At 42.7% G+C, this 13,108-nt stretch overlaps 1 protein-coding gene across 7 annotated transcripts in view; it reads right to left on the reverse strand.

Annotated features, from left to right (window-relative positions):
- pitpnm2 (phosphatidylinositol transfer protein, membrane-associated 2) overlaps positions 1-13,108 on the reverse strand; it is a 103,998-nt gene that overhangs the window by 12,771 nt on the left and 78,119 nt on the right. For 3 of the 7 annotated variants that reach the window (XM_088935522.1, XM_088935526.1, XM_088935521.1), the window contains 9 exons: positions 12,514-12,584; positions 9,454-9,698; positions 8,811-9,000; positions 7,772-7,891; positions 6,999-7,210; positions 6,481-6,656; positions 6,184-6,354; positions 4,993-5,145; positions 2,760-2,924 (listed from right to left, as the gene is read on the reverse strand). In XM_088935522.1, the coding sequence (XP_088791648.1) occupies positions 2,760-2,924; positions 4,993-5,145; positions 6,184-6,354; positions 6,481-6,656; positions 6,999-7,210; positions 7,772-7,891; positions 8,811-9,000; positions 9,454-9,698; positions 12,514-12,584 (1,503 nt within the window). Of the gene's footprint in view, positions 1-2,759; positions 2,925-4,992; positions 5,146-6,183; positions 6,355-6,480; positions 6,657-6,998; positions 7,211-7,771; positions 7,892-8,810; positions 9,001-9,453; positions 9,699-11,999; positions 12,072-12,513; positions 12,585-13,108 lie in introns of all 7 variants that reach the window. The other 4 variants (XM_088935527.1, XM_088935524.1, XM_088935523.1 and 1 more) reach the window with 4 other exon arrangements.

Genomic DNA, 13,108 nt, shown 5'->3' on the forward strand with positions numbered 1-13,108 from the left:
TTCATTCCTGTAATGAATTCTTTGTGATGTCATTGCTAATATTATTTTGATCAAGTAACTGCAGTGCTATCAGGTATATATTAATGTAAAAAAGCATCAAACATTTGCTAGTCTTTATAAGAGCCTTTGCATTATGCCTTTAGATATTCCCTACAGAAAGACTTCTCAGCCAGTGTCCAGGTGATCCCTGTGTCCAGTGGGTTGTGCTCCAGCTGAGTCCTTGATTATTTAATTGAACCCCCAGATTTAAGTAATAATTTACTAATTAGACACTTTTAATTGTTTTACAGCAACAGTAAAATATTTTAAATTCACCTATACATATTTTTTAAGTCACTTTAAATATGCACATTCTAGGAGCAGAAAGCAATTAAAAGATCTAATCAATCACCTTATTAGTTCAATTACAGTTTTAATTATGCATTCGAGATCCCAGCTGGAATGGAAACCAGCTGGTCCTGTGGTCCCAAGGTCCAGGGTTGGGAAGAGACGCGTTACTGTATGATTGCTCTACAATTCGAAAAATCGTATTCTGCGTTGAATAAAGACTTCCTTCAGCACAGAATTTCTTCTGTATTACAAAATCTGTTCTGAATGTTGTGAATATGATGAAAGGGGAACATTTTGGGCCACAGTCCTGACATATGACAAAAAACAACATTAAAGCTCCTTGATTTCTGCGCACACAAAACAACATGGACCAATGAAAGAGAAATGCAGCAAACAGATTCTGTTCTTTGTATGCACAACACTGCAAACGTGGTCAAGATAAATGCAATTTATCCCTTGAAAATTTGCAAACAGGAAACTGCAAACAAGAAACATGAGAGTTGTCAAGGACAAACTGTGGTTTATGTCAGGGATGATTGAATTATTTATCTCTAAATCAGTTTTCTGAAAAGAAATGAGCGAGGGCGTGTGAGATGTACTGTTTAATTGTGCATTTTATTTTTATGCTGAACAGAGGCTCTGGGTGTGGATGATAAATCAAATTTAAAACTGCCTTTGGAAATTCTTTTTTAAATTAAATTAAAATTACACATTTAGTTGTTTTTTTTGGTATTTTTAAGATCCCCAAAAGTCACTGGCCAATCCCCCGCCCCATTAATAATGGAAGTTATTATTAACTGAAATTTAGGAGGGAAAACGAAGTCAAACGAACAAGTCAGTCTCGCATAGCTGTTCCTCATCACCATAATCACGGAAAATAGCTCTATATATTGAACACATCTCTCTTTGCATTCGTCTCTAGTATCCCACCTGCCCCCCATCTGCGCCTTGCAGCTGCCCCTTGGTTAGCTGCTCTCTGAATTGGGTTCAGTCCTCCTCGTCTTGTGGCCAGGAGATCAGCTACTGAGCAAGCCAAACCTGTCTCGCTAAATATTCCAACCATTCACAGAGCATTCAGTTCTTGGATGCTGTTGTCCTGTTGTCCCTAGATAAATCCCTTTAAGTTCTCTGCCATTATTTTGCATTTCAATCGGTTAAGCAAAGCTGTCTACTCTTGGATCAGACTGATTTTTTACAGGGCTCAACACATAAACGATACCTTTAACGGTAGTGATTATAAATAGAGTAAAATTTAAAGCAAAGCATACAAATATGCTCTGATGTGAAGCAAAATGGGCTTCTACTGTAGATCAAAATACATTCACTGCATCTCTGTTTTGCCCAGTTCCCTTTATATCAGCTCAGTGACACAACTAACTCTACTGGCAAGGACTCCAGATATGACTGCCTTGTTTTACACCAGCTAAAGTACAGCTGACTCCTTTATGGCTGCAATACATTTCCAAATCAGTGCTGCAGTATGGTGACCAGGGACACTGTGCCATCTTTTAAATGTTAAACCAATGTCCCAACAACTTGGGCACTTAAGAGCAGGGGGCATTAATCCTGATGTATTGCCTAAATTGTAAATTGTGGGCTTTCATAACTGTCCCTCCTTAAAACTTCCCCCTTCATTCATTTGATATAATTGTCCACCTGATCTGCTGTGTAGTGGGTCTACTGGTGCATAATGAGCCCTCCATCACCTACTACACTTCAGTGCAGGATGAAGGGTGTCCAATTCTATATGTAAAACGTTTCTTGAGATCCTCTGGTATTATATGTGTTGAATAAATACAAGGAATTAATCATTTAATTTACTATGAAATTCAGATTAACGTACTTCATAAAAATTACGGGAAAAGATAGTAAGTACAGTGTATATCCTTTAATATAAAACGTACACCTGACATTGCTGTACATTACGATTAGAACATCATCATCTCACACTGAAGTTAATGCTAACTGCCTTTTTCAAAAATCATGAGAACTCACATACTGTACATACTAAAAGTATCCTGTCTTCTCTACTGTATGAGCCCGGTATGTAGCTCCAAGTCTGTCAAGAGGGGAACAGTGACCATTATTCACTATTCAGTGACCTCTGCTGGTATGACATAGTAGTGCATTAAGGCTGCACACAAAAGAAACACAAAAATACCCCCTTTGGAAACCCTTTTGTGATAAATCAAAGCGTTTAGCAATCCAAGATTGAATTCCCAATGCCCAGATTCCTAAAACCCTTGCAAGAATCTCAGCAGCCCTTAGGCCTAGTGACAGAAAATAAAATTTGTTGTCTAACTGAGAAGCAGTTTGGTTTAACCAGGGACGGGCCAAGGAGCCACGCGCGCGCGAGAGCCGTGTGGGTGCTCCGTGCCGGTGAGCTCCGTGTGTCGTGCAGGCGGAGGGAGGTGAGTGGGGACACTTACTGTTGGCTATGTTGGAGGCAGTGTAACTGTCTGCCATTCCTGAGACCTGGCTGGCAATGCTGACCTCACTGGCTCTCCGCAGGCCCCGGCAGTGAGGGGCTGTAATGGGGGAGGAGGGGGACGAAGGGTCCACGAAGACAGCACCATGAGACTGAACAACATCTGCTATTGAGCCGAAACAAGGAAATCCGATTAGGCACACGTTCTGAGAAGTGTAGGGACAGACAATGAAGAGGGAGGAACCGATGCAGAAAAAAAAGACAGGAGAAGGTGAAACGGAGACACTCGGATGCAAATTGGTTTTACCGGTGTGTGTGTAAAACCAAGCAATCCGAGATGCTGTTTGCCACATAGAAAATGCTGTGGGGCACATCGAGGTTAGTAGCCAACCTCACACAAAATGGGGATACAAGGAACAAATACAGGAAAAAAACACAATAATGGCCCTGCTTTTGTTTTCATTGTCTCTTATTAACGTTAAATGAACGACACAATCGACTTTTTAGCTTGAGAAGGGAGTTTTACAAGCCTTCAGCTCTGTACTGCCTACTGCCGTCCACAGCCACATGGCCAGCTGACCTCCGGCACTGACAGAGGATAATTTCGAACGCATCTGAAGCCGTGAGCTGAAGAGAACTGCAGGTTTCACCAACGGAAAGAGAATTCCAGCAGGAAGGTGAAGCACTTTATTACACACAGCTCTGAAATGTTCTCTGAAAAGCTCTAGTTTCTGAAATGAGAGATTAAACAGGGCAAAGTGCTGACATGAAGTTGTTAATCATTTTACAATTTTAATTCAGTACAAAATACATACAGCTAAAAAGTCAATTGTACCGCTAACTTAAGCACCTTTTCCCCCCTCTATCAATAGCAGAAACATCCTTTTCTCACTTTCCCCAGAAAAGAGAAGTATTTTGGAACTATAGAGCAAATCAAATTCAGATCATTAACATCTCACACACGAACAGCCACAAGTTTAGTTTTCCAATATCATGTCATCTAATTTTAGTGTTCTTGTATGATAAACAAGAGATCATGCAGAATAGCTTCATTAATTACGGTCATGTATAAAGAAGTACTACAATGTTAACGTAGCTGTCAATGCAAATGTCTTCACACGGTATGTTAAGGTCTAACTGCTGTTTGTGTAGGAATTTTCAGAAAACTTTACAGCAAAACTGTGAAAACGTCAGACTAAAATGACCTCAGCAAAAAAACCTCAATGTTGAACATACATACACAACAAAAGCCGATATTTGTGCTGCATATAAAGCTTGAGTAAACAATCATTAAATTTATTTCCCACATATCTTATCTCTGTTTGCTTTACGTTTATCGATGATATGTCATATTCCCCAAGTAGCAACTCCAACACTGTAAAATGGAGTTGTACTGAGATTTAATTAAGGCCACAGCTTGTGTTTAGAAACATCCCAGCACGAACAACCTCCTCACCTTAAAATTGACAAGTGTTGTTAAACTGACACAGATAATTCTGCCTGGCATTTCATTCAAGCCAGCTAAACTGCCAAATGTTTAATCAGTAAGATTCAGGACAAATGCAAAAACATCACAGGAAAAGCAGGGGGTGTGAGTGCAGCAGTCAGCTGTGCATAACACAGTGGAGAGCGTCTGTACTATAACATTTTTGACCACAGCAAAGCATAACATTGCATATTCAATTTAAGCCATTCTTTTAGCCCCATCTTTGCACTACATTGAGCACAGAGCTGGATAGAACAGTCCTGAAAAGAACTTCTCCAGTTAAAATGATCCGTTTCTCAGCTGATTGCTTTGATCTGTCCCCTAGACAGCCATCCGAAACAAGATATTGTGCATCAAAGCGATTTTCCAGCCTACAATTTACAAACCAAATCGTGCATTTGTATAAATGCTAAAACTCCGGTGAACCACCACATAGACAGGAAAGCTGTAATACAGCCTTTGGATTTAGGATACATAAGACAAATCACAGTGTTACACGCTCTTTCTCCTGTATGACAATTAAAGATCAATCGGAGCATTAGAAAATGAACTCGAGAAGAGAGTAGCTGCGGGAATGGCTGGGACTGCTATGCAATGCAAGCTGGGCCACTGGCATTCCCAGATTGAAGGTGTCTCGACAAAACCCGCAAACCCAAGAACGAGATAAAGCACATCGCAAACACATCGAGGAGGCATGAGAGAAATCAAGAGACGAGCAAAAAAAAACATGTAAGGAAAGACTACACACACTCCGTGGCAGCTGGATTTTTTACGGAGCCGTCCTGCCAGTTTAGAACCGGGACTGGTATACTGGTCTCGTTGATGCCCTCCTGGGAGCGGAGAGCAGCCAATGAGCCGCTGCTCTCCATGAGGATAATGGGATTGCTCTGGACTGTCTCGACTAGAAGCAGGGAGGTAGGGGTAGGGGAGGACAAAGAAACAAACGGAAAAAAAACAAAGAACAGACATGTAGCCACAAACTGTCAACAAGACCAATAAGAGTCAAGCCCTTACAGCAACTGTCCTGACATCTCAACCTGCCCTGTGGCTTTCCCAGCAGAGGAACGAGATAAGAGACTGAATATCTGCTCCATGCTGATTCAGTAGCGGATGTGATACAGTACTGTTTATCTCATGTAGACCCATGCTGTCACCGCACAGACTGCCACTGTACAGTGCGAATCTACAAAGACTTCCTTACCTATGGAGATATGAAAGCTGCAACGCATAGGAGACTAGACTGTAAGGGCCGACTGTAATAAGTCAAACAACAATTTAATGATAACATGTAGATGAACACAAACCTCCCGAAACACATCAAGCACATGTCATATAAAGACTACTAATTCTTTGTAAACAAACTTTTTGAAATGCAGCGAGCCTTCAAATAACATTTAGAGTGACTGGATTCCGATGTTGAACGTACAAAGAAAACTAAAGAGATAAGATTTATGATTTAAGATTCTGTGAACACCAAGAACCTGTTTTTTTTTGGTAAAAGTTCAAAGACAGTTTAGGAAAATGCATTGGTATTTGGCCAGTTACTGTACTGTAGGTCTACTGATTTGCAAGTGTATTCGGTTGCCTGAATTGAATGCCTGTACAAAATCACTCTCCTCATTTCACCGGTTTTCTCATACCTGCAAGAAAAACAGAACTCAAAACTCAAAGACCCCGTGTCTGAGTGTGCCTCTAGTCCAGGGGGGTCCCCAACACTGGACTAAAGGGCCAGTGAGTCCTCAGGTTTTCAGTCCAGCCGGACTCGTGCTGACCTCGTCAGCTCGTTATTGGGCCAGTTCAACAGTTGCTCCCAGCTCGTCAGGTGCCGGTTGCTTCAAAGAGACCTAGAAAACCTGTGGACACACCGCCCCTCAGACCAGGACTGCGGGCCTCTGCTCTAGTCTTGCGTTGGGTTTTCGGTGCGGCGAAGCCGACTCACCCAGGAGTGTGGAGTTGCCGTCTCCCAGGGGGAACCGCTGGTACCGAGGAACATTGAAGGGGGGCAGGAGGTGGAACTTCTTCTCCAGGAGGGGCTCCAGGCGGGAGGCCGAGGGGTCAGCGGGGTGGAACAGGTTGTACACCTGCTGACACGCCGGTCGCAACTGAGCCACTGCAAGCGGGACAGGAGACGGCGGTATTCAGCGTGAGAAACGAGAGAAGGGTTTGCTGAACGGCTACTTTTGGCAGAAGTGCCCCCTCCCTCTCCCCCCCCAAAAAAAGCAAAAGGGTTTCTTACCGTCCAGAGCGGGGATGACGGTTTTCCTCAGCGCCAACACGAGGCCCAGCGGGGAGCCGAAAAGAAAAAAGTCGGACACCTCAAATTCAAACTTCCCGAGGGAACCTCCGTCCAGCATTGTGGAGCTGCTGGATCTGCGGGAGCTGGGATCGTTTCGCAGGACGCTGGAGTGCAGGCTGGACAGGACACGAGAGAGAGTTTGAACAGCCACGTTCCAGTCTTTTTGTCAAGTCTGCAAGAGAGCCCGTTCCCCCACTGGGGTTGCCCGTTGTATCAACTAGTTATAATCTGACAATACCTGTCCCGTCAGGACAACAACTGATGGCACAGATGTCTCGACATCTTGCAGAGTAATAGATAGCAGTGAAAGCACAGCGTTTCTAGACAATCTACAGAGAAATGACCTGACTGTTGTTTGCCCTCCTAGTAGTAAAGAACAGGAAGTGATATAAAGGAAACAAAATGCTCCTGCATGGAAGATCAGCCCCTCTTTCCGACCCCTCCCCTGACTGGATCACCTGGACAAGAAGGCCTGGTGCTGTTTGATGGTGTCCAGCTCGTAGGTGGAGGAGTCGCTCCTCTTGCGGGGCAGCTGTTTCTTGGGGTCGTCGGCACCGCTGCGGGGGATGTCGATGTTGCTGCGGCTCAGGTGCCGGCTGCCCTCCAGGTTGGAGCTGCCGGAGCAGTAGCTGTTGTTCACGATGATTCCCGGGGACAGCAGGTCGTTGTCCTGCTTAGCCAAAAAAAAAAGGAGCCACGAAGGCTATCAGCTGATTTGGGCAAAAGGAATGAACAGAACACTTAACGCTGTTTAAAAATGGAAACCAAGAGACGTATCATAAAATGGGGGTGAAAAAACAAAGCTGAGCACAGAGTGCTGGGTACAAGGGTGGTTGGGACCATTTTGAGTCCAATACAGAAGGAAACACCACGTGATGCTGGAACAGTTAATAACCCGTACAGAGAGCAATCCATCAGCAAACACACAGTAATCCAAACACCACTGCGTTAATGGTAACAGGTAGACCATCCATCCATTTTCTAAGCACTTCCTGCAGTTCAAGGTCGTGGGGGAGCTGAAGCCTGGCCTGGCAAGCAACAGGCCCGAGGCAGGGTACACACCGGTTGGCCAGTCATCACAGGGCATCGACCAAACAGAAAATTCTTTTTTTTTATTAGTAAAAACCAAGCACTATCTTGGAATGAAGTCTCACATCGCGCAGGTCACAGAATTAAAGGGAAAGCGGTCTGCGGTCTCCGGTGTCAGCGGAGCGGTGACACAGTTTCTTACCTGGACACTCACCACGCTGCCTCTCCTGCTGCTGTTCTGGCTCTCTGACACCGTCTGGTTGCTGTTGCACAAAGCGTCAAATCCCAGAATGCCACCCACACAGTCTCCTATCAGACACACCTGCGTGTTGGAAAGCAACACAAAACAAAGACCATGACAGGAGGAAGAGGATGCACAAACCATCCGTCTACGCACTCAGATCTGCTCCAGCTTGAAGATGGAAAAACTATCATTCCTTGCACTTTACATGAAGGAGGCTCTTACTAGTACTCTATTGGGAAATAATACTGCAGCAATAAAAAAAAAAACTAATTTTACACTTGCGATTGTAGGAGGAACATCAAAAGTTCAGAGGAATTCAGACACCTGATAAAAGCTTACATCTCAGGCTAGCAGGCAGTGGTCACAGCAACTTGGAACTTCTTTAGCATCAAAGCAAATCTTAATTAAAACATATCAGTCTGATCTTTTTTACATGAAAAGACCTTTCTGTATCTTTCTGTAACTTAAAAGAATTTTATATAGTTTGGATCAATTTCAATATTCCCTATTTAATTTCCTTCTGTGTGTCTTATGTGAATTATTCATTTCTGTGTACTGTATTTGAGACAATTTTATCCTAAATACATTTCACACATCAGTTTCAAATCTGAAAAAAACACAGCAATCAAACTAATTTAATTCTTAAAAGAATTAATTTAAGAATCTATTTTAGTACAATCAGAGCATTTATACCCCTTGAAATCACAGTTACATGCTTTTACAGTACACTTTTGCATTTCATATTTCTTCCAGGTTTAAAAATACTCAATTTAAGCAATGCCTTCACAAGGCTTTCAATCAGACACCGCTTGTAATGAAAAGGTAACTTTGCTATGAACATTTCTCAAGGTGAGTGATATACAGCTCAGGTCAGGATTCCTGACACGTCTCTAAGAATAGCACAGTGCTGCTCTCGGAAAAGCGCTGCAGTTTGACAGATGGTGGCCTGAGGACTGCAGTGCCCACGCCTGCTGACTGGGCATCACCCTTCACTGACCTGCCCAGTGAAGGAGACTCCCTCCTGCGATTTGATGAAGTCACCGTACACCTGGTTGGCCCGGACGATCACCGTGGCCACTGCCTCCTGGTACTGTGGGGAGGAGGTGGCCAGCAGGGGCAGGGCAGCTAATGGAATATGGTCCTGGCTGTTGGACAGACATCCCTCGTCATAGCTGTAGGGACTCAGGCTGCCGAGCACAAACAGAGCGCAGAAAACTTAGTGGTCTAACTCTGTGTAAATGCACATCATTTAATGTTCTTTTGTATATATTTTAAATATATTTCTACAATATATTCTTCATATACAGTACAATGACATGCTGTTGTTTGTGGGGAGTGGGAGTAAAACCACAGTTAAAGCAGTGTTGCAGTGATGTGTAATCTTCCTATATTTTGTGGAAATTACTTCAGCATAAAAGGAGATGTGTTCAGGCACAAAGGCAGTAAGATATAAAAATGGACACAGGCTTAAAAAAAGTTTTGTTGTAGGCAATATTATAGTGGTGTTTCATGTGAGGAGAGGACAATAGCTGGAAACATTTTCCTCACAAAATACAAAACCGGCTTCGGACTGACTGTCAGCAGTGCCTTCAGCGTACATCTCGGTTGGTCGCCATGGCGCTTTACCCCCGTGGACTCACTTGGACACCAGAGAGAAGGCCTCGGTGCAGATGGCGGGGCAGGGCACCAGGCGGATGGCGATGCGGCCGAGAGCCGCCGGGTAGTGCACCCGCATCACCGTCTCGAAGGCCGTGGTGATGGTGTTGACGTCGCCCTGCTTGCTGCTCTGGTCTCCGCCGCCCGTGTCCAGGATGTTGCCCCCGTGCAGGACCAGGATGAGGACGTGGATCTTGCTGGGCTGCTGGGACTGCTGGGTGGAGCCGTCCTGGAAAGGATCCAGGGAGGTGGCTGTAGCCCGCGTGCGTCACAGAACCTCAGGAGCTTCACCCATGCTCCGAAGCCTGAACTAAACCAAACCCCACCATGCCTTCCTCCATGCAGAGAGCTTCCATGCCTCGAACATCCGGACGTAAAGCAAGGAACATGTGAGTAAAACAAGCGCCAGGAGGATCAGACTTTTAAACTGTATTTGAAATTGTTTCCTAGAAAAAACGGCAGCAGAACCAGACACTGTGAGACAAAACAACAAAACACCCTCCTCAGAGCATGCAGACAGAGTTGGGTATTTCAGATGAACCAACCTGTGCTTAAAAAGGCAGGAAAATTTGTTCTCCCTGATTTTCAGTGTAATATGCCTGCTACTGTACAGCCCCTGAATAGCACTGATTGCAATCTTTTGCAATTGAAGATAAAGGAAAATGCAGACAGCATTATTATTATTATTATTATTATTATTATTCAAGTGGCGTTCAGTCTTAGAGTAAGTGTCAGATTTAACGGCTGTAATGAGAACCTCAGAACACAAATAAACGTGTTCAGCAATGGACCATGTCACCCTACACCATCTGTGAATATTCAAACAGGGTCTAAGGTGGTTGGGGATTTTGCCAGCCTCTAATCAGTCCTGTGCCTCCCAGTCCCTGAGGAAAGTAATAGTGGGCTGCAGGCTAAAATTAGCAGCCTTCTGCTCAGGGTAGTGCATGAATAAAGTTTCAGTAGCTGCTGATAAAGAGGGCACAGGCTAATCTAATCTTTGCATGGAGGAAGAAGCTGAAACAGAGACAACAAAAAGCATGTCTCAAATATTAGCATAGATTAGGGTTCCAGCTAATTCTAGCTGAAGCAATATGTTTGGAGCAATAAAATACACCATTGTATCACATTTTCACAAATGAGCTGTCTAACACTGTTAGTGCACAAGATATGGTTAACTGTTCTGCACATTTCATTGATAAAAGGGCCTCATCATAACTGGTGTATTGTGTTCCTGCTATAGGGAAGCTCCCTTTATGTAATTTGCTTGTCTTTAAATTTATTGCAGCTCTTTATTTTCTGTGTTTATTTTTATGTTACATCATCTTAAATTTGCCATGTGTTTCTTGGTTAAAAACACTAAAGGTCTATGACTTATGAAATAAGGCGAGCTGCTTTTCACTTACATCTCAGCAGCTGAGTGTTCTGCTTCATGTACCTCAGTCAGGGTTTACAGGCAATGCTGATCACTAATCCCAGAGCCTGTATGAGTTGCATTTCAGCCCTGCAGTTTCAGAGCTCAGCCTAGCTGGATGCTTAACCGTTTCAGTATGAGACGTGCAGACAAATATTCTTGGCAACAGAACGGAAATGTACAGGGTGCAGTACAGTAACCTCAAGTACAATACATAATGTCATTACTGTTAATAATAATCCTAAACTTGGAAGACAATAAACTTATTTTTCTTATTTGGAGTATTAGTGAAGACTCTACAACTACTAATAGCCATTTAAAGCAAAGAAGGAACTTTAACGCTGAAACGAAAGAGTACTATTTCTAGTATTCACATATTTACTTCATCACATTATCTGCAGTTAAAGGAAATGTATTGAGTTTATTCATTTTAATTTAATGTTGCAGTGACAAAGTTCCATCCATTTTCACATCATGCTTTTCCTGGAGGGGAACATGGCATAATGCCAAAATCATTTCCAAAACCATTGTCAGATGTCAATCTGAAACTCTTCTAGGAGTTTCTCTTCTAGGAGCTAGAGTCCTAGCTGCATAGTTAAATATCTAAAATGATCACGGAAAACATCCGAACATAGCAGAAAAATGTTTCATGACTTTAAAGAATTACTGGTTTGAAGAGCGACTGATTTCCACCTGATAACTCTGTACAAACACCAGATGCCTGAAACAGATGCTTACAAGCTGTGTCATGGTGCAGCAATCAAATGTGTCCCCTCTCAGGATTTTTAACCAGACCACTAATTTGATCAACTGTTGATCAAATAAAAAATTAAGCTTTTAAATCCTCTCACACAGACTCCAAACATTTGCAGCAACATTTTAAAGGATACACTGAGTTTGATTATTACCTAAATGTTCTTTGTTTTTAGCTGTTCCTCATCTTTCTGACTTTTCACATAGTTCACACATGTCCAAAAGACTCTAAACGCTTCTACATACTCTAGTCTGGCAAAGTGGGGGTTCTCTGTCTAATTCTAATGCTCTAGCAGGGTTAGTCTATGATCTAATCTCTAAGCCACACAAACCACAAGTGCAGGAGCTCTTGTATTTTTTACTTACTGCTGTCACTCTTGTCACTGTAATGGTAGGGAGGGCAGAACTATCGTTGGTACCTTTAACTGAGGTTTGAATCTGTACACAACAGTACAGGTTAAGATGGAGATTGCAAAGCAAAAAAAAAATCATTCAGTCCTCTGTATCTCAAGCAGCCCTGGGTGCTAGTTAGCAACAGGACTGTTTGGCCCAGCTAATCAACCTGTCCAATCACTGATTAACCATGCAGCTATAGTTGCAACCATACAATGCATTAAACATGCCTGAATAGAGCCACTCTCATCTCCGTGTAATGAGCTGCAGACAGAGCAGATCTTGGAACAGTTTTGAATGCTAAAAAGCAGAAATACATTAAAATATGTGAATATAATACATGAGTAAAAATGATCTGCAGGAAGTGGAGTTTTTGAGGTAAATAGTACCATAGCTAAACAACTGTAACTGAATTTGATTTGCATCCATTAGGTTCCATTAAGCATTAGTTCTTGTGTGACGGGTACAGTATAGGACAGCCATGTACCTCAATCATGCTGAGTCTTTCCACACTTGAAGTGACATTGTAGCACACTGAGGTGTCCTGGTAAAGATCTCCTGAAAATAAACAGAACTGAATCATATTCAAGGGAATTTAGGAAGAACGCCCCAGGTATCAGTAAAATGCCCAGTGCAATATGTTTTTGGCCATTCAGTATTATTGCTGACATTATTTCTGATTTTCTTGAAAGTTTCATGAAAAGCCTACAGGTTTCTGGGTTTATTTACATAGTAAGATAGAGCATCTCAGTTAACAAAGTAATCTCAAATTTAACATAACACTTAGATCACTTCTACTTAGATCTGCATAACTATCACCATAATTTGGAGAAACTAAAATGAGTCTGGTTGCTTAGACTGGTATGAACAACTGTGTTCTGTAACCTGTCCCACCTTAATCGAGTGTCTGATGTCACTCACAGGTCCCAGGTCTAACCTTTTAGTCAGACACATGAAAAAATACACTCTTATTAAACTCCATTAAGATTACAACGTACATAGTCTCTATCACATGCAGTCAACTATAAGGGTTCGGCCACATTGTTCTTTTAAGGCTAATCCTATTAACAAAGGCTCAGGAA

Source organism: Atractosteus spatula, chromosome 17 (assembly GCF_055471065.1).
Source record: "Atractosteus spatula isolate fAtrSpa1 chromosome 17, fAtrSpa1.hap1, whole genome shotgun sequence".
In the NCBI taxonomy this organism is placed as follows: domain Eukaryota; kingdom Metazoa; phylum Chordata; class Actinopteri; order Semionotiformes; family Lepisosteidae; genus Atractosteus; species Atractosteus spatula.